At 39.3% G+C, this 22,625-nt stretch overlaps 1 protein-coding gene across 12 annotated transcripts in view; it reads right to left on the reverse strand.

Moving 5' to 3' along the window:
• The window catches only part of EBF1 (EBF transcription factor 1), a 372,669-nt gene that overhangs the window by 85,816 nt on the left and 264,228 nt on the right, over positions 1 to 22,625 (reverse strand). For 8 of the 12 annotated variants that reach the window (XM_017681188.3, XM_017681195.3, XM_017681193.3 and 5 more), the window contains one exon: positions 12,248 to 12,381. In XM_017681188.3, the coding sequence (XP_017536677.1) occupies positions 12,248 to 12,381 (134 nt within the window). The remainder of the gene's footprint in view (positions 1 to 12,247; positions 12,382 to 22,625) is intronic. The other 4 variants (XM_017681196.3, XM_017681194.3, XM_017681192.3 and 1 more) reach the window with 1 other exon arrangement.

Genomic DNA, 22,625 nt, shown 5'->3' on the forward strand with positions numbered 1-22,625 from the left:
CAGAGGGGACCCTGGTACTGTGGTCTTTAGGTGCTCCCCACCGAAGGGACTGGGTCCTAAAGCCCGTGTACTCTGGCCCATGCACCCCTCGTCACCCTCAGCCTCAGTTTACTCATCTCACACCGCACTGGCCTATCTGCTCTGTGGGAGTACTTGTAATAATGTTAAATATGCTTTGTGTTCGGGTAGAGCTTCTCTAGGGACCTTAAAGCACTTTCCAGATTAATTTTTTAATGTATGTATTAATAATTCTCACAGCATTCTCTCTTCTCCTCAATTAGGATAATAATATCCAACTCTCTTTTGAGATAGGCAGGGGGTGCTGAGTGATGGACATGAAGCAGACACTTAAATAAGGAAACTGTAACATAAAAACATAATTAAAGCTTCAAAACCAAATTGACTAAGGATTTTTAAAGAGACACCACAGTGGTAGTGACCAAACAAGCAGATTTATTTTCCCTCCACTCCAGAACATTCGTCTTTCTGTAGTTTAAATGTGGCGTTTAAAAAATACTATTTTCAGGAGTTCCTAAAGGAAGCTGAAATATGAAAAGTATATATTCGTGGTAACTATACTGGCTGGACCTCCATATTATATCTCTATTCCCCTAAAGTAGATACAACATAAATCAGGGGATGCCAGCTCTTCTCCTGAGTCCCTCAGTGTATTCTGGTTGATTCCCTAATCAGAGTTCTTTCTCTGGGTTTCATAACACAGATTTTTTTGTTCCTAAGAATCGCCTGTCTCAAAGGCAGTATATGATTTCTCAGGGAACATGAGAGAAAGCCAGTGGAGGCATCTACCGTTTCACAAACATCCTGGTTTCCTTTTGTCCTTTCAAGAAAATGACTTTAAACCAATGTTTAACAAAATATGTTGGGTCACATGAATTCCCAAAGATAAACTTTATGTATGAATGTCAGCAGAGACTTTTGAAACTGAAGTCTCAGGAACTGAGTTAAACAGGGAATTTAAAACCTAGCTTTTGGATAATCACCAATATTCCTTAGCACTGTCTGAAATTTCTGTCATACAATATAGACATAGACACACATACATAGTAGGGAGATGTAGATAGATTTTTCTATTTATTGGCTGCATCCCCCAACAAGAATGTTATAAGCCCCACGAGGATAAAAACTTTGCCTTTCTTGTTTTCACTACTATGTTCCCAGTTTTCTCAGTGCCTGAGAACTAGTAGGCACTCAATAAATAGTTGTTGAACATTGAGTGAATAAATACTGCAATGCCATTAACCACCACTAATAATTTAGGATAAAGATTTAATAAAGTCCCTTGTGAATCTACAAAAAAGAAATAATCAATACCATGCTATTCAAAAATCTTTTTGCTAAAATAAGTACGTCTCCTTTGCTGCCCTCCCAAACATTCTGGTACCCTCACTAACCATTCACAGAAATATACTGCCCAATTCTTCTGACCAAGGAAGTAACGAGGTCCCTAAATCAATGCAGTTAATTGTGCAAAATAAAACAGCAATAAGATCATCTTTCAAAATAACAGATTTGGGAGAAAAAGGCTAAAGTAAATACATTATTCTTCAACTACCTTGGGTTTTGTGGGTTGATTTATTTATTTATTTTTCAGTAATTTATTTTTTAAATAAACTTTCTCCAGCTCTTTTCCCAGGATGTCAGTCCTGTGCCAATTGGGCCCCATTAAAGACTGGATCCCATCCTGACCATCTGGGAGCTGGAAAAGCATTGGTGAGTTCCTGAGGCCCAAAGTCTTCCAGAAGGAGAGGGCTGGACAGCAGCAGGGCCAGCGCCTGTGGTTGGAGACTGCACAATGAGCTCTTTCTCAAGGCTTATTTTTCTAAATTCAGTCAACAAGGAACATCATTCCCCACTCAAGTCTGGCTTAGCGTCCTGGGTTACTGCTTGTTTGTTTGAAAATTAAAATATAAAAGAAAAGGCAAAGCTGGGTAGGTTAATGGAAGGGTCTAAAGGTTTGTTATCAAAGTTGGTGGTTTGCAGGACAGAATCTTTGCCTACGGAATTAGGAAAAGAAAAACATCAGAGTCCAAAGACTGATGGATGGGGTAGGAGGAAGTGACTTCACCTTTTAGCAAAAGAATTTTCAAGTCTTTCAAAACTTTAAGGAAAGGATATCAAAACTGTAAGATACCAAACAGAGACTCATTCTAACATTTTCTTGTGTTAATAGTTCATACTGGCATCCTGTATACATTGATACTTGCATATGTATTCAGTAATTCCTCATTTAACATGCCCTACCAGGAAGTGAGCTTTACAGAAAACGGAAGCCGCCTTTCAATACTGTGCCACCAGAGCTGCTTTCCCTGGAAGTCTTCTGAGGATGCATTGCACGCATCTCACTGTTTTAGAGAGAATACTGAATGTAATTGCCGCCTCTTTCCTGATGACTCAGGGCCACTGTCGTGATGAACGGTCATTAATGTGCTGCACAGTAATACAGCTCTACATCTGCTTTTTAGGTTTTTCCATCTCTGCCCTTGACATTAAACTGTCTCTTCTGCTGCCACTGAGCCTGCTTCTAACAACCTGCCTCTAGTTCGCTCCCTTTAATTTGGCAGAACCTGGGAAAAGAGATAACATAGTTTGTTAAAAATTACTATTCTGGTTGCCCCAAAGTCTGTTATTTTATATATTTACTTATTTCTTTTTGCTGACTTCTGGTTTCATACTGAATTCTGGAGAGTTGACATTATTGTAACAACACTCTTCTCCAGATAAATGAGGTTGCACTACTTTCTTATTAGATGATTAAGAGATGGATCAGGAGTCAGACAGACTTTGGTTCAAGGCCAACTTTGCAAATTGCCAGCTGTGGGACCTTTGGAAAGTCACTAAACTTGTCTGGCCTTCAGTTTCATTATTAGGAAAGGGAGATGGGACAGGGAGAGGACTAGGTGTCTGATTAGTGTTTTTATAAGGATCAATTGACATGATGCCTGTAATGAGTTTAGGAGAAGGCCTCACAGGTATCAGTCACTTAAAAAAACATTAGTTTTATTACTACTAATCCTCACCATATCCAACAGATTTACACTAAGGCATTCAGGTACATCCATACTGAACAATAAGTATATCTAAATATAAACTACCTAACCACACATGCATTAACAAAAAACAAATTGCCATATGTCTATGTGGTGCTGACACTTTGAAGCATCATTGAATACAACAGTTGCTAATAAGGAGCATTTGTTTGAATGAGTGAATGAATGAAGAGGTAGTGTCACTCAACACAATTTTATATCAATTTGTATAAATTAATGCCTCTGATGTGCAAGGCTATGTGTTAGATGCTGTAAGAGGCTACACTAAATTTAGCTTCGATCCTGCTTTCAGGGAAGAAAGCACCCCTTTAATCACAACAGAAAGTTATAGGAAACATAATATGGTACAGAAAAGTCCATGAAGGAATTAAGACGGAAGAGAAAATATTCAATACCTGGAGCTATGAGGGAAGATCTCATAGACAAAAGTGGTAGTTTACTGGATCTTGAAAGCAGAAGGATTTGGGTACAGAGAGGATGGAAAAGCACGTGGAAGGAGGAATGGCATAAGCAAGACAAGAGCATAGAGGCTCACCAAGGGCCGAAGGAGCAGCTAACAACTCAGTGCGACTAGAGCATAAATTAAGATGAATAGTGGGCAAGAATATTGAAAAGAAAGGCCAGATCCTTAAGGGGGCGAGCTTGAATCCCAAACTAAGGCATGGTAGCTTTAGCAAAGCGGAAGCCAGTCCATTTGTATGAGGAGGAAGGCTGTGGCTCAGACCACCAGGGAGCCATTCCAGCAATCGCCAATGAGCACATATGTGAAATGAACGGACCACTACACAGATACCCATTTTCCTCATAAGAGTCACATGACTGCAGCCAGGTGTGAATTCTTCCTTTGATTCATGTTAAAACTAGAAATGCATCTTATTTCTGTGGTTTCATTTTCATGTTATAGGCCCACACATGTACCTCTTGAATGTACTGTAAACAACTAACTGAAAATATCATATTAAAGTCATTTTTAACTAACCCATAATTACCAGTAGAGAGGATAGATTTCAAATGCCTTAGTCATTAAAAATAAAAACATGATTAAAGCACTTTTAGGAATAAGGTGAGCATGGTTGTAACTATGTAACTGAATTTAAAAGGCCATTAGACTATTTTTAATTTGCTTTTTAAATATGTATGCTGGCTCATTTAGAAATGATTCCCCATGAAATAAAAGGCTTGAAAGGTAATCTTCAAAATAATCTTCAAAATTTATTGCAACTGATTCAGACTGCCCTATTTATTCTTTACAAATAAAGCTTATAATTTTGCATTAAGCATCTTCCGCTTAGCAGGTGATAAGTACAGGCTGAATATAAACTTGACAACCTACATATTTAGAAAAAGTTTGCAATTTTTTATTTTAAGTCCATTCATTTAGCCAACTTTGAATTAAATACATATATGTAAATTTCAATACATATAAAATAGCACAGCTGTTTGTATAGTATTTATATTAATTATGAAATTTTGAAAAAGATATTTGAGATCATGTCCTTCCCCACCTTTCTTAGTTTTCTTTTGATTTTAGTGGAATTGTATCTCATACAAATATTGTATAGATAACAGTCATTAGAGTGCCGATGCCCTCATGTATAAACTTCGGGAGGGTTTGGTAAGTATAAGGAAGGATGTTAAAAGACTGTGGAAATGTCATGAGAAAACCTGGCACTAGAGAAAGCTGAGTGAAGGCTGAAGTCAGTGTCAGGAGAACTGGACTGTAATCCTAGCACTGACTAGCTGATGTGGTCCCAGGGACAAGTCACTATATGGCTCTGGAACCTCTTTTCCTCACTTCCGAAACAAAACAGCTGCACTCGATGACTGGAAAGGTTCGTCAAAGCCATCACAGTTTTGTGACTGTACATGTGGCTCAGTAAAAGGAAAGGCAGAACATAAAGGCCTGGGAAACGTCCAGTGGGAACATGTATGAGTTGCAGCCATTCATTCTTTAATGCCACAAAGGAGCAAATACTATTTTTTATTTACAATTCTTCCTCTGTGCTATAGGTACAAATGAAAGTGGAAAGTAGAGATAGATAGGAGGAAGGAAAGAAATCAGGAACTACATTTAAAACCTTGTTTTCCAATGCTTGGAACCAAGAAGCAGAATCACTTCTCAACCCCCAACTTTATTTACCCATAGGTCTGCCCCCAGAGCAGCTCCTGTTGACTTCTCTCTATGTCAGGGAATGCCGTTGAAGAAAACCTTCATCTGATGAAGAAGACAATATGTAGCCCCCAGGTGAGTCTATTTGTTGGCGCTGGCAATGTTTAGATATAGTTGTCCTATAAAATCACATGGTATCTAATGCCAAGTGTGCACTGACTAAAACCAGATGCAAAATATGAGAGAAACTCTGTTCAAAGCCTTACAACATTAGAGAATAATGGCTGTAAACATTCCTAGTCTAATCTGAATAATTCTCTCCAAATATTTCAGATGATTTTCTCACATCTACTTTAGCCCAATCACTTCATGATTGAATTTCATGATTTTACTTCAGAAACATGAAATTCAAATGCACCTCAGCCATCTCTAATATATCTACCTGTAAGGTGATTGCTGAATAAAGGTTCTGTGGTCACAAAAGCTTGGGACATTGCTGCCTACTACACCTTAGGGTGCCACAGTGCACATCAGTACCTCAAATACTCTGCAAAGTTCTACTACAGGAACTAGCTGAATTTATTTGACTCAACATTTCCCAAACTTACCAGGGAGAACTTCTCTCATCTCCCATGGGGTAACTATTGGTGTCTCAAAGAGCTGTCATATTCCATAGAACTACCTGGAAGATGAATTAGAGCAACACTGTGCTATAAGTCTCAGGTTTACATCAGATAACAAAATCTGAAATGTAGAGAGTGAAAATATTGACTGAAGACATATCAATAGAGAGATCCAATTGTGTGGCTAATTAAATGGCTTTGATGAAGTTCAAAGAATCCTTTTGCAAATAAACGTGATATTTATACATGGCAAGTGTGTTCCGTAAGTAAAGAGCAGTAGGGGAAGAAAAGAAGTTACTTCCTACCCATCATCACTCCCCCTTTTTAACTTTGGAGCGATTTTCAAGGGAGCAAATGCAAAATAAAAGGAATTACAGCATTGTAGCTGACTTCAAAGAGGATTTGTCAAGCATCTCATTTTCAGATGGGGAAACTGAGGCCCAGGGTTCAATGCTAAAATCTAGACCCTCTGATTGGGCAGTGGAAAGACTGCAATTAATACACAGGTCTCCTGACTGCTACCACATCCAATCTAAAACTTTTCTTGAGTGCTTGTCTGTCTACAATTCCCTCCACCCTTTGCTCCTGGCCAGTCCCACCATTGTACTCTCTTGATGGGCAGCTTAAATATCTTAAACTGTAAACATCCTCTCAGAGATTTCAGTAACTAAATAAAAGGATTGCGAGAGCCTAAAACGTCTAGCACGGAGATCCACCCACACGTAACAGGAGCGTGATTGGTTATGCAAATCGTCTTATTTCTGACTATATACCACCCTCTCTGCCTTCTAGAACCTCGCCTTGAATTTTAAGCCATTTATTTGACATCGGATTATATAAATATATTATGTAACTCTCTAATTTGCTTCATGGGAGCAAGTACTCATTCCAAATAAAACACCAGATCCCAACAAAGCCTAACTTGAATCTCCTGCAGTAACTATTCCCGGGCTAGACACCCAACAGGCGTTGCCAACCAGCACTCATGGCTTAGAAATTAGAATTCAAAAGGAGATATTAAAATAACAATTAGCTCTACAAACCAGTAGCAGAAGGCTCTCTCTCTTGCAAATCACATGTTGGTGGAAAAGCAAAAACAACCAAGTACATCTCTGGTCCAGAGAAAACTCAACCCACATTAAACATAGCACACATCAACTCTGTTGGTTTTTCCTGGGTTTATATATAAAATACTATAAATATTTTTTTAAGTCTTTTGGGGAAAGCAGCATAAGAATAACAATAGTATCAGTAAAATAATTTGCTCTGTAAAAAAAGAGAGAGGAAACAGGCCAAGAAAGAAGGAGGAAGAGTAAAAAGATGGTGCACCAAATTCACAAGAAAGCCACCGGTTCCCCCCAAACTCGGGAGCTCGCAGAAGGCAGCCCCGAGTTAGAAGCAACGGAGTGCCCCTTTTTCTTTCCCCAAGCCTCAGGGGGCAATCGGTGAGCTAAACTGAACTATTCATTTGCAAAAGATCGGGTTGGTAGGGGAAGAGCATGGATGAGGGCAAATTAAACCAGGCCTATTTTCTTTGGCTCTTTTTAAAATTCTTTAGCTAAGACTCCAAATAATAGCATCAGCCACTGATCTAAAATGTTGTTTGCTTGTCCTGGCCCACCAGACTGCTTCTTGAGTGCTTTGGGCTTTAGAATAAGGAAATGGAGAAGAGATAAAAGTCTACTTAAAATTAGAAGTAGATCTTCAAGGTGGCATAACCTCAAGAGTTCATGTGGCTGGGAGATGAAGACTTGGATAGAGAGGGGTCCTACTCGAGAGATGAGGCCAGGCAGGTTAACCGTCTGGCCTAATGTGACTTATATAGATGAAAGAAGAGGTTTGGCTTCTGGCTCTAACATAAGGTATTTATCCTTCATAAGGATAAATTTTTCCTAGAAGCTAATGGCTCCACCTACAAACTTACACCACTAGAAAATGAAAGGATCACTCTTACCTCTCTGATTCTCTACAGTGCAAAGTCTACCTTACCTTGGAAAGTGAAAATAACTATTAAGATACCCCCAGTACCAGGCATCAATGGCAATGGTGGTCAGCACACCCTAGTCTGATGCAGCAACATCCTAGGATAAGAATTTTGGCATAGCTAAATCATGGATAGTTAAGAAGATGAGCTCTGGAGTTGGACTGTCTGGGTTCAAATCCCATGTTCACCACTTGAAAACTGAACAACTTATTTAACTTCCCTAAGCCTCGATTTCCTCATCAGTAAAATGAGAACAACACTGAGGTAGGGCAGGACATGGAGCGAGGGTCATGCTGTCGTAAAAACGTACTTAGCCTGCGAAAAAGGCCCAGCTTATTCTTTAACTTAATCTATGTGCTGTTTTTCCTCTTCTTCCAGCCCCTTAATCAATTAAGTAACTTTGTAACCAGAGCAAGTGATAGACCTCTGAAGTGTAAATGAACCTGATATGGATAAAGAATATCAAGATCTGGGTCAACAGTCACCTAAATAACCCTATTCTTAAGACAAAACTTCAAAAGAATTATGAATCACCTGTATACATCATGCCTTATGCTGACCCCTACCCAAAAGGCCCTTTAAAGCCCTGAACCCTAAACCCTTAAATGGGCCTCCTCTCTGAGGTTGTCCACATTCCCATCTTAGTCTATAGTGTCTTATCATATAGACTTTATTGTTGCATAAGTCAATTGCACTTGTCTCTGAACTCTTTTCCACGATAGAGACAAGAACTCTCCAACCTCCACCTCTGGTGGTAAATGTCTTTGTCACTTAGCTATTTCATTCAGTTTTCTGGTCTTAACATAATCCTTTACTCTCTCTGTTTCATTTCAGACCAATAGGGAAGTGGAAATTCTCAGAACATAAACTCACTCCATCCAGTGCTCCACAGCTCCCCTAAATCCTGGGCAGTAGTCGCTTAGTCCCCATGCTCTGCAGATTCAAGTGGACACTGGATGCCAGGTGACCCTGGCTTTAGGAGTTGTCAAGGGATTTGCCCTACTCTGAGCAGGAATCCAGTGAGCTTCCCTTTCCTGCCTCTGTTCTTCCTCGTTTTCTACAACCTGCAGGCTGCTGCCATTCACTACTCTTGCTTTAATGAATTCCTTCCTTACCAAATTTGTCTGACCTGGTAGAGAATTCTTTCTCAATCAGAGTCAAGAATCCTCCCATCTGGGTTGAGGTTTCACCTACTGCATAGGGAGAGACCTCCCCAGACATAGCTGTCCGACAACAATATAGTATAGAGATGTCACAAGGCTCTCATGAGAACCATACCAAATGCTTAGTGTAGTATCTTGCACAAACTATGTGCTCAGTGGGTATTAGCTAACATTAGTCATACTCTGTATTTTTCTATAGCCTTGTCATACATATCTTCTCTTAAATATTCAAAGTATCAAGTTCTGATACTATCTAATGGGAGCCTGGAGAAATGGCCCAAAATTGGTTCATATTTTTTGTCCACCCCAAAATAAAAGGCACTTACACAATTTTATTTTATTAAAAACAACAACCACAGTTATTACTATTTATTGCAAATACTACTACTACTGCACTACCTCAGTTACTATGCACTTCCTTTTTTCTCTCCTCGTTCTGTCCTTCTTCCCTTTCTCAATATTCCATTTGTCTTCTCATTAACTTGGGCTTTTATTTCCTTTGGAAAAGCATACATTGTAGTTCAAGTTCCATCTTTAGCACAATCTGTGTGATGGCGGGCAAGGTTCTTAACCTCTCTGACACTGTTTCCTCACACATATCTAACACAGGGCTATCGTGAGGATCATATGAAATAACACCCATAAAGTGCCTACATATGATAAACCCTGAATGAATTTAAGCTATTTTCCAACTTCTCCTCATTATACAAGGGATTTTTGAATTTGGAGCAGTATCAAATTCTCTCCCTCCACTAAAAGGGAGAAAAAAATAGTATCTGTCAATTAGCCCATAGGAAAATCTAAATACATAAATTGTTTAGAATATTTACAAAAAGTTCACCTCTGCAAGGCTCATTTTTCTGAATGTCAGGATTATCAAGCTGATCACAGCCAAATTAAAGCCCTCTCTCCAGACATCTAGCTGCTAATACTGCAAGGGATTTATTTATTTTAAAAGAGTAACTGCTTAAACATTTGGGGAAACTAAGTGGTAGGTTTCCACTGGGAAGAGGTCATAGTTGGTTTGTGGCATAGCCACAAAAGAGAGGAGCTTGGGAGGAGGAGGTTGGCAAAGGAGGGGCATGCAGCCCGTACCCTCACATCCTGGGTGGACCCACCCAGATCCACCGTGAGGGGCTTCTGGTCCTTGTGAGGCAATGGCAGTGGAGGGGTCAAGGAGGGAGGAGGGCAAAGGTATATGGCCTTGGTTGGATTTCATTTTCATGACTTGTGTAGATTTTACTATATGGAAACAGATCCTTTAAAGCAATTTGGACAAGTCTAAGTTAGAATTTAACCTCCCTTACCTGTTCCCAAAAGAGGGCAAGAACGTGAGGGAACTGAGAGAAAATAGGGGGACCTTGACCAAGGAGAAGGTGGAGGCGCAAATTAATGGCTTCCTGATTGTCAAAGCCCTTATTCCACATCAAGGGAGGTACACTTGGATTAAGAGAGGCACATCATTTTAAAGGAAGCTTCAGACTGACCCACCTTGATCTCAGGGTCAGGGGGTCTTGCTGCCAATTCTGAGTCTCACTTCTCAGGCCTCATTTTGACAACAATAATATGGAGCAAGAAGTTCATGTTATATTTATTTTTCCCCTTCTTTCAACTTCCATGATAAGCAATAGAACAAGGGATAGAAAGGGATGAAGATACAGCCCACAGGACCTGGGAGCAGTTGTCCTCGTGAGGACTGCTGTCTCCAACAGGGATGAAGACGCCAGACTGGCAGAAAATTATGCGATGTATAGGATGCTTCTAATTTTATAACCCAGCCATTCCAACAAAGAATAGGCACAGTCCTCAGGTGAGTTCAGTCCAACTTTCATGCCTGGAATGTTCCAACTTAGACGACAATTAGTTTAGTGAACGGAGAAGCACCATTTCTGATTTAGTTTTATGAAGCTTTAATTCTCTAGCCAAACACATACCACTTGTTGGCTGCTTGGGAAATAGAGAGACAGTGTTAGCACAGGCTGGCAAAGGGTTGCCTGAGTAGGTGATTGGCAGTGGGAAATGTGCACAGAAGGCTTAAAAAGGACAGTCTCCACTTTGGAAAGATAAACATACTCAACTATCACAGTTTTAACTCTCTGCATATCTCAATGGCCCCTCTATAGAGAAAAACACAACATATCTAGATGGGCTCAACAATGGTGTCATTGGAGGACAATTAGAAATAGAAAAAGAAAACTGAGCTCTAGATCCAGTTCTGCTGCTAACTTCTTTGTGTGGCCATCTACATATCGCTTACACTCCATGGGCTCTGGGTGGCTGCTTTTGGGTTATGTAAATAGACATCTCTAAACCTCAGTATCCTTACCAAGAAGATGCATGCCAAGAGTAGTTACCTTGTAGTGTAGAGGGAAAATTGGGATGATCTATGTCAAGAGCTCAGCATGGTACCTAGCATACAGTCTCAATAAAGTTTAGCAATTCATATGGCTACTTGTAAAGTGAGTGGGATGAACAAGCTCAACGGTACTCTGTAGCCCAAATATTGTTCTTATTCCAGACATTGCAGACTTTGGGGAGGTGACAGAAAAGGGGCTCGGGGCACACTGGCTACAAAATTGAAGCTCAGAATTTAGAAAACAATGGCAAGTTTGCCATGGCTTCTACACAATGGTGAAGTTTTTGCTTGGTGGTTTTGAGTTAACATTGATTATTGCCAGACAAGTTAATTGGCAATTTAAAATAATGACCACAGTGCTTGGAAAGCCCTGAATAAATAGAACATAGTCATTTTCATATGGCTGCAGTCACACATGGAGATGCCTGAGAGCTATAAATTCCTAGGGCTGGAAGAAGCCCTGGGTTCCTTAAGTTCCTCTGGAAAACCACTCATCTCTGATGAAGAGCCATTGAGTAAATCAAGACCTACCTACACCTGGATTATTACTGTCACATGAATGGTGTTCCCTGAAGACCCCACAATAGACTCCATGTTCACAGATCCCTACTTTGTTAAAATTCGGAAAAGGCTTCTCCTATAATTTTGTGACTTTGCATCTCTTTTCTGTAAGACCTCCACACCATGGCTAGCCCAAGAGAGCAAAGGACAAAACAGAAGTTCTCCCTGTGCCTTTGGGCCAGAGGATGGAAGTCATTCCAGTAGAAAGTGATGTCTCCTGGTACACCCAACCCATCTTTTCTAGTTTCTCAAAGTTCTGTAGGCTGGAGCTGGCCTACCCAGAGTGGCACCACTAAATTCTACACACTCTATTAGAAATTCAAGTGTAGACAGTCCTCAACTACACCAAGCCATTAGATATTAATGTTCAGACAACACCTACCTCACTCCAGACCAGCATGGTACCGAATATGACCTGTAACCCATCAAAGAAATTGTCCCCTATGATGATCACAGTCGCGCCTCCCGTCGTCCATCCTTCACTCGGGCTGATGGCTTTGATACAGGGAGTAGCTGCTTTTCAACACACATGAAAAAGAGAAGGAGTCTGCTGTTAGAACCAAACTTTAATGATGGGAGGCTTGAGAAAAAGAAAAAAAATCTTTCATCTTTTCACTAACAGAAAGTCCCTCAAGATCTCAACATTTCCTAGCCGCATTAGAACCTGAAACCTAAGGGTGCAATTTCAGTTTTTAAAAGTGTTTTTTTCATTGTTTCTATTGAGATACATATATTTTACCCAACTGATTTTCAAACTTGAGATCTCAAGAAAAAAAAGAGGCAAAATTTAATTTACAAAATACTAAAGATTTTTTTTAAAAGGTGACTTTCAGAACACAATGGAAGCCTCATAGAACTGCTTCAAAATTAAATGTATCTCTTAAAAAGAAAACCCACAGATATTTTAGATAAACATTTACATTCAATAGGAAGCAAGAAAGAGAGGAGGACAGAGCAGGCAATGATTCTCACTCCATGCCTTCATTCTTTATTGAAACTCATTAAGATTATTTTTAACAAATATCATGGATCCTATTTTATAGATGCAAAGTACACAGGTCACTCAACGTAAATTATGTAACCAAGTAGCTGAGTCAGGGCTGAACCACAGAGAGTTCCACAACCTTTGCTTCATTATCATTCCCAGGCATAAAAATCTAGAATGGACTTCTTCAAAATTTCATATATCTTCTCTTTCCATTATAAATGACCCTTGGAGATGGGAAATAATTTGCAAATACCATGATTCCAAAGAGACTAGAGGTGGTTTGCCAGATGAGCATGGCATACTTTCAACAAAATTGCTGGGCATAAATGTAATTGTAGCAGTATATCTTTGGAATTTCTGAGGGCACCTTCGTGCCACCAAGGATTCTGAACTCCACAACACCATACTGCTGTTCTCATGATTATTTTTATGAACAGGAACAAGGCAAAATTCTAAAGCAAGGGTGGTATTGTATGAGGAAAGGAAAAGAGACCCTCATCTATAATAAAAGTTCAGTAAGTATCCAAGACTGACTTTCCAAGTATTGAAGCCAATGAGAGCACCAGTTAATGTTAACAGGAAAAAAACTAGAAAAAAATTATTGGACTATGTCAAATTTGGCAAAATGTCATGGTTCAACTTTTGCAAGAAGAAAAAAAAATATTAAACCCAATCCAGTGGGACCATTGTTCACGTGCCACCATACACGCAAATAGAATGGGTTTGATTATGGTTCAAATTAATCTTATAAAATTTCACAGAAAAATTAAGAAATATCCAAACTAAACATTTCGTGTTGGCTGAACTCATAGTAATGCATTTACAACTAAAACTGGGCAGTTCAGATGCCTTTTCTCTTCTCCACTTTCTCCCAAAAACAAAATAATTAATCAAGAAAATGTAAATGATTCATGACTTGAAAATCCTTGTCCAATTTTTAACATACATCAAGGTTGTGATTAATGCTCCACAGGCATAGGACTTCTTAAACAAAATAGTTCTTTGAAAGTAAAAATGTTTAAATGCATGATTGACTACTTCTAAACCAATGTTACAATATAGTATCATTTCAATTTATAAGATAAATAACTGCATTTAACAACTATGTAAAATTCTTAAAATAAGAGCAGTTTGGAAACACTCTAATTAATGTCTCAAAATCTTAATTCTTAATATTTAACTCAGTATACTTAGTGGCTAGAGTGGAATAGAAAAGTGTTGCTATATCCCTGGATACTTCTGGAAAGGACAGGATATTGGTTTAACTGAACCTGGTATGGAAAGAGTCTTATCTCATGGCAAAGTATGGAATCCAGTGGTATCATTAAATGTTAACCCTGTGATTATCCTCATAAACCACTAGATAGTCTTGGTTTTATTATCATCTGCATTAGCTTTGGGATTTAATTTATTTTTTATTTTTTCTTTTTAAATCACTCAAGCATATTTCTTCTGATGAGTATGGGCTCCTCCAGGCTTTCTCATCGTTGCACTGAAGGGGGAAGGGTGTGTATCTTTGACAGGCTCTCCTACAGTAAAGATGTTATAATAGCAGGAAGAACTGCTGGTTTTGGATTTGAGCCCCACCATCACCCCCACTTCTCTCCATGTGTTATTTGTAGGTGTGTGTCTGTGTGTGTTCACTTTCAAACACTTCTAAAGGAATGTTTTCAAATTATGTAAACAACCAGCCAGAAACAAAGAAACATGCCAACTAATCAGAGGAAAGAGCATCAAGCTTCCAGAGATTACTTGGTGAGGAGACAATATAGGACACCACCTCTTAATTTTGAAGGGGAAAAAAAGTCTTGAAGGAAGTACTCCAGGAAAAAAGAGACACAGCCCTTGATCCAATCTACTTCTGTATTCTCACCACCCATTGTCCTGGCTCAGAAACTAGAGGTCATTCTCGTCTAAACAAGTAAGTCATGCAGCCTTTTCTGAGTTTAGACCTCAAAGGGTCCTAAAGGTGCTCCTACACATTTGTGCATCATAGCAGCCTTGAGAGGAGGCTCTGTGGTACTGCCCCACCGCAAAGCTTGGAACATATGTTACGGAATCCTGGGCTGTCCCACTGAGAGAGAGGGCTGGGGATGGGAAGTTCGTTCCCTGTACTGGTCCCTGCAAATCAAGGATGCTAAGTATCCAGCAATGCATGGGGTGGTTCCCAAAATGAAGAACTCTAAAACGCCAATAGTGCAAGGTAGAAAACATTTCAACTAGCTAAACAGTTCAGGCCCAGCGGCAACTGTTTAGAACACACAGATCTGTACAGGCCAGGAAAAGAAACGCAAATGAATGCAGCAGCTCAGGATTTCAGAACAAGCATGAAATGAACGCTGCTGACACTCAGAACTGGGGGAGCTGCAGCCCTTGGCAGCCACATGTAAATGTGAGCCCATGGTGGTCTGGTCTTTCCATCTTTCTAAAGAAGCTGGGAGCCAAAACTTTAATGTGAAATTTTCCAGCCTTCAGGTGCTGACAACTAATTTTTTTTTTAATGTGTAGGATAAACAAAATGTTTGTAGGCTAAATTTAACTTGTAGGCCACCATTTTCCTTTTACTTTAGTCACAAACAAACTTGCCAGATTAAAAACAGCTCAGGAAATACTTGCAAATGTGCCTAAATCTACAGGTACCCAAATGTTCACTGCAATATTGAGAGTAAAACAATTCCAGAGTCCAGGTGCCCTCGGTCAAAGAGAGGTTAAACAAATTAGGGTATATGTCTATCCATACTGTAGACTTTTAGGAGTGTCATTAGAATGGGTGGAAAAAGTTTCTATAAACTGACATGGAAGAATGTCAAAATTAGTAAGCAAAAAAGTCAATTTGTAGTCTAATGAATAGTGTGATCCTGTTAATTTAAAAAATTATATATATGAGCCTGTGTGTGTAGGTGTGTGTGTGTGTGTGCATGTGTGTGTGTGTGGTTATGTGTGAACAGGCATAATAGAAAAAAGTCTGGAAGAATGTATACAACTGTTCCCAATGGGGCCATATGAAAAAGAAATATGGCAAGAGTAACAGAGAAAGGAGACTATTCAATTTTACTCTATAGTTGACTGTGTGGTTCAAAATGTTCAATGTATATTAAGGTAATACATCACCATAATAAAAAAATTTAAATAACAGCAGAGCATTTAATTCTGAGAAAGAATAAAACTTGTGCTTTTTAGAGCAAATCGATACTAATTAAGAAAAAAACCCAGCTTTGCTAACAAACCCTGAGCTTCTCCTTTCCTCTTCCTTCTGGGTAAGTTTTTTCTGAGAAAGCTCAGAGAACATCTGAAGGCAGCCAAGGACTTGTTTTTCTTTCATGCAGGACAGCCAGAGAGATGCAGAGGGAAGACAAGGAGAGAGGTTTTGATAGTCACAGCGTAGGTTGAGTGTGAAGTGGAATCTGAAGGTGAAAAGATTTATGAAAGAGTTCAAGCCAGCCCAGGAATGTAATAATCAATACAATTTTCTATCTCCAAGAAAAATTTTATGGAATGGGGGAGATGGGTGGATTTGAATACAAAACTACTTTGACCAGCCAACTCTTGATTTAATTAATAGATTCCTTCTTCCTTGCCAATGAATTTTCACGCTCAAGATATCCACAAAGACAGTAAGCCAATTCTTGGTTCTAAATCTCATTGAAAATAAAAATGGGGGTTTTGTAGGGCTTTTTTTTTTTTCCTTTTGTTTTACCTCCTCCCCCACCCCAACAGTCACCAAAGTAGAGGAGATTTTCTTTCCTTCAAACTATGACAATAACATGATTACCCCACCACAGTTTAGCATAATGGCTCTGAAATGCTCATGGCACATTGCAGAGTTAAAGTGGAAATTATTAGGTAGCTCTTCTTTGTTATAATAATGATCACTCCACAAATAAAAGCTCTTCTCCCAAAGGTACTGCAAGGCACAAAATGCTAATTCTGAAGATTATGTGTGCGCTTTTATTAAATATTACTATGCCCTGCCTGTTTGAGGGCTTCTCTGCTCTGATTGTTTTATGAGTACCATGTTAATGTCATTCCCATCTTGCTAGCAGCAGGCACACATTTTAGCGTTTGTATGAGAGTTGATCAAAGGCCACGTGCTGGGGGAATTGCTGAGAAAACACGGACAAGCGATAAAAATCTAACAGATTAATTGGTTTAAATTTCATTTCAGGGTGTTGAACTTTGGCTCGGGACGCTAATACTACACCGTGAGTCAGGGCCTAATTACCAGATTTCCAATTTGCTTCTGAACAATGGTCGTGGTGAGAAGGAAAAGAGAGGGAAGAATGAGAAGAAAAAAAGAAAAGAAAGAAATCATACAGCCTCCAGTACATATTTAACGACTAATGCTCTGTGTGCAGACAATTGCACCAGGGGACATTTCCTATCACCTGCTCTACCTCCAGACTGTTTATATGTCCTTCCAATAGCCATGTAAGGCGGAAGAAATCACAGGTGCCCTCAGCAATTCAAAATTCTGATTTACAGAATCAATGTTGCAAGATTCAAATGCCTGCTCACTTGCACTAGAAGCATCAGGCTCTTCATCAGCAAGGTGAATTTATAAGCTGGAATCGCACGCCAGCCTCCAGTAGAAATGATCTATTTCATTGATGGAAAGCAAGGGCCAGGAAAGCCATGTTTACCTCGGGGTTTATGGGTGGCCTTGGGGATCAGGGTTAATTGAGCTCAGAGGTGCCTGCCCACTGAGGTGAATTAGCAGTGTGCGCAGCTATCAGCAGGGTCCTGGGGCTGCTCTTACTTTTGCTTCTGAAATCCCTTTGCGCAGCTATCAGTACCCCACTTGTCTGGGTTAGCTGTACACCTGGGTACAGTATTTATCACCTCTTACCCCCCAAATGAGGCTTTTGTGACAGTTGCTGGACACCTCATTACTGAGACATTGTTTGGCTCTTTTCTCCATTCCTGTATTTAAATATGCTGGGGAACTCAGTCGGGTAGCCAAATGTATACATTCAGAATTGTTCTAATCCCATTCTAAACCTCAAGATGAAATTCCACTAAAGTGGATATAAGGTTATTTCCCATTTCCATTGTGAAACATATAAACTCTCCTTTTCCAGCATTCTATTAGCCAGAACTCTGTATTAGCGAATATTTCTACAGAGCAGATAACGGATCCTTATCATGGAGATGCTGGCAGCAGCCTTAACTGGCTTCTGAGTAAAGTTAGAAAGATGCAGTTATGTTAAGTTAAATTTAACATTCAGAATATTATAGTAGTGGCAAATCAGCAAGAGCTCCAACTGTTCAAATGCCACAGCTACTGTTCAGTGTGACCTTGAAGCAGTCACTTACCCTCTCCCATTTGCCTGGAATGCATATTGGCAATCTTTTCAGAAATAAGGAATTGATTTCAATGTTATTGCCCCAATTTTTAATAGTTGGCAGTAAACACTGCGAAATTCATGAGCTCAGCACATTTCTGTGAGCTCTTAAATCTCAGGACTTTCTTCCTTGTATCTACCTGATTTTGGTGAGGCTGCACTTGGGAGATTGAGGGGACACAAAGGGCCCCCACTTGGACTCAGTGGGCAGCTATCTGCCTTTCCTGTTCAATCGGAACAATTGTGTATGCTGGTTTTTAACTAAGATGATGACTTTCCCGCTGCTTCACAGCCCAGAAACACTGACACCTGAATTCTTTGACCCTGACAACTGGCAGCTATGGGCCGGGCAGGAGGACAAACTGAGGGACTGCCCTTAGTGAGAAGACAGCCATCTATATTTTCACCGTATACAGGAGGCAAATCTGTTCTGGGTTCGCCAGCCCTGCAGCTGGATGCCTTAGAAACCAGTTGAGGTATAATGCCTGGCTGGAATCCTGGCACCAGCATGATCACTTTCAGACAGCTAACCTCCCTGGTCTAGTCAGCAGCTAAACAAATCAACAAATTTGACAGTGTCCTGAATTCGTGGTGTCACTGTCTTTGCCACACTTAGGATCTTACTTTAACTTGAGTCACTTGATTTATTTCTGCCCTTCTTTATTTTTTTTCAGTAATTGCTTTATGCAGTTAAGCATTTTATTGTTTATTAGGGTTTTTATTTTGTTTTGTTGCGTTATTGGTCTGCATTTATTGCTCCATCTTCTAGCATATCTAGATATTACTTGGCAAAGAATCATATATTATATATGCAAAAGAGCGTTTCTCTCTCTCTCTCTCTCTCTCTCTCTCTCTCTCTCTCGTCTGTGTGTGTGTGTGTGTGTGTGTGATGGTGTGTTTGTCACTCTGAAGAGAAATGCTACCCATGATAAAGAGATTTCTCAACAGCAGATGCAATTAAATCTATTAAATATTAAATGAAGAGATTGAGAATTTCAAGTGTTTTTCATCCTTTATTCCAAAGTGACTTCATTTGGCAAAAAAGTCCTTTGCTTTGACAAAATTAATGGCTCTCACAGAAAAGGAGAAAGGAAAAATTCATAGTTGCCCGATGGAAACATGGATCCAACATCCATCTACATTAAGGCAGAGTTAACCTAGTGGGGACATTTAGGTCGTATCTAAATTTAGTGCAACAGTTAATTCCCAGCTATGCCATTTGCTACATATGGATCAAGCTCAAATCGTATCTACTCCCTATTTAATTTGCAGCTTTTTTACTCTATTCTAAATTAGCAACTTTCTTCCACAATCAGTGGACACAGACCTGAGGAAAGAAAGGACAGAAATCCCGGTGCAACAATTGTACCTGAACATTTCAGGCTGAGAACTTTTGAATTTCTGAGTTTGTCTACCTGAGTTCCAGAACTCTGTGCAGGTTCACTATACAGGGTTACTTAACAATTCAGGAGTGAAAAATCTTGACATTTTGATGCACCTGTAACTTCTAAATTGCACTGAAAGATTTATAGAAGGCATTTTGATTTAATGACATGCAACACAGCATTGTTTCATGATATGCAAAAATTGTCAAAAACTTTGGAGGCTCAGAATTTTATAACTCAGGGAGGTGAGAATGTACTGTTTTCCACCTCATGCTTCATCCGCCAAATCCAAAATTAAAATGCACAAAATATTAATCCTAGAGCAGCTAAGGCCATTTATTGCCATCAGTTTTTATTTCTTTTCTTTTCTTTTTCTCTTGTTCTATGATTGTCAGCCATACCACTGCAAAGCAATGGGGAAAAATTATCATGGAGGGTGGGAGAATCCTCAAAATGAATTATTCATGGATCAAATTGTGATATTTGTTGCAACAATAGTAAATTCACTTGCTTCTGATTATACAATAAGTAAATAACGCTTTCCTCCCTGACAAGGAGAACTTTCACACACAGAATTATTTTTAGCCCAATTCTCCTTATATTCTATTGTAAGAAAAGTTCTGGATATGAAAGACAGGGATGAAAGGGAAATGAAAATAACTTTCCCAAAATGGACACCCAATATTGTGAAAAGATGAAACAATTTTTGGGTTAAAAAAACACCTAAGTACTTCTTCAAGAAATACTCAAGTCTATTTGCAAGCAATCTTCCTGGGCCTGGAAAATCATAAAGTCAAATATGAGCAAGTCTAGTGGAAAATCTGTGATGTTAATCTTGGCTGGAGTCATATTTTTAACAGGCCTTGAATGTGTGTGCCGGATTATCCAGATGGTCATACAGGAATCGGCCTGATAGGATTAGACCTCTGTGCTGAACTCTGCTCCATCTGTTCCCCAAGGTTTGCTTTTCCTTATCTGAATATGAATTTTTAGCCTTCTTGTGTCTGGGAAACAGACTAAGCATTAAAAACATAGATATTTTGCAGATAATTTAACATGGTATTAGTTAGTCTCAGTTGATATTAATGTGGTCTTTTTCTAGAAAACACTTTTGTGAAGAATTTTCCTAAGAAGGAATTTTAAAGTATGTAGGATCCACTTTTTGTTAGAGGGTTTTGTCTTTCTCTTCCTATTGAATTCTAGGACTCATTTAGCTCACTGTCTTAATAGGGGTTTATATTGATGATAACCCATAGAAAGAGAAAACGAAAAAATCTGCCTAGTAGATGATATATAATTCTCACTGGATGAATGATCCAAGCAGAATATATTCATGTATGTTTTTCTGTTACAAGAGGATTGGTACTAGTCATCATTTGAGAAAATTAGCTACAACAGCCATTTCTATCACCTTCAGTTAAGTTTTCTGTGTTTTTAAGGAAGCTTTTTAGGGGGAGGGAGTGTGTAGTTCTGAGTTTCAATTTGAATGAAACAGGCTGATGTTTGTTTCTCTCTCCTGTGCATTTATCCCTAGAAGCAATGAAGTTACAGATCTCTCAGCTGGAGCAGTTGGCTTGGGGCAAGTTTCAAGACAGAGGCTGGTAAATTGCCAACAGGCCAGATCTGGGTAGATGGTACTGGGGTTTCCAATCCTGTGACAAAGAAGGGAGGGCTCTGACGGCTGGGTTCAGGGACTCAAAACAATGTGCAAATGAATGAATAAGTTGTGTGAAAGACGGATCTTTCAGTATCTTCCCCTGCGGCTGGTTTATGGCAATGTGATCATTAAATGCGCTCCATGTATGCTTGTGATGGAAATGCAGGAGATGGCAGACAGTGGATCCTCACCCTAAAAATAGAGGCTCTCTTTATAGAAGTCTAGTGGGCTCCATTGCCTTTCCACAGCATCCTTGGTAACACCAGCTCTTGGTGCTATGCCATCATAAATGGTAGGGGCAACCAGCTCATCAAACATTTAGGCTTTTCCACAGACAAGTCTATTGTTATATTTTTGCAGTACCCTTAACTGGACAGTCAGCTGGTGGACAGCTGCAGAACTTTTTCATTTATACTTAAGATGACTTATGCTTATTGGTGCAAGAGATACATAACATCTTGGAAAACATATGTCTTTGGCTCCTTCGATTGACAAGAATTCTAGTGGAGTGATTGATAAGGGGTGGTTGCCTTCCTAGAAGTAGGTGATCTTAAGAGATATAGCCCACTATAACTACTCTCTTGTAAAATGCATGCCTCCCCTCAGCACCCCCACCACCAACACACAGGCTAGTGTCTATTCTCCATAGTTTATCCTAAATAAGTCACTTGACTGGATGTTCAATCCCATTACTTAAATCTGTTTTGCCCAATACAGTAGCCACTAGCCATATATGGCTATTGAAATTTAACTTTTAGTTAACTAAAATTAAATAAAAACAAATTGTTTTATTAGTCATACGAGCCTTGTTTCAAGTGGTTCATAATCACATATGACTAGTGATAATCGTATTCAGCTACACTGGGATAGGACATTTCTATCATCACAGGAAGTTCCATTGGACAGTACAGACCTAAGGATCAAGTTTAAATAACTGAGCCTGTAATTAATAAAGAATAATCAGAGCTACCAGTTATGGGGTTCCTCCCATATACCAGGAACTGTTTCAAGATTAATTAATCTCTAATCTTCCTGTCAATGATCACAAAACGAAATACTCCTATGTCGAGGCAGGAATGTAAACAAATAAAATGGGCTGGAGACAACAAAAGGAGAGGTGGGGATTACGGCATACTCTGGAGTATATGCCCCACCCAAAAGGGACACAACTTCTCAGTTTGACCTAACTGTTGCCATTAGAAAAGTGGCTCCACCACTACCATCTCTTCTGAATATAAAGAGAATTTGCGAATAAAGATTTTCATATAATACCTCTTTATTTTTAACAGTAAAGCAACAAATACATAGTTTCTTAAAGCACCATGCAAATTCAAAGTGAAATATGGCTTAGAGCTGGATTTGGTCCATGATCTGAACCACCAGTGTAC

This window comes from Manis javanica, chromosome 1, assembly GCF_040802235.1.
Source record: "Manis javanica isolate MJ-LG chromosome 1, MJ_LKY, whole genome shotgun sequence".
Lineage (NCBI taxonomy): Eukaryota > Metazoa > Chordata > Mammalia > Pholidota > Manidae > Manis > Manis javanica.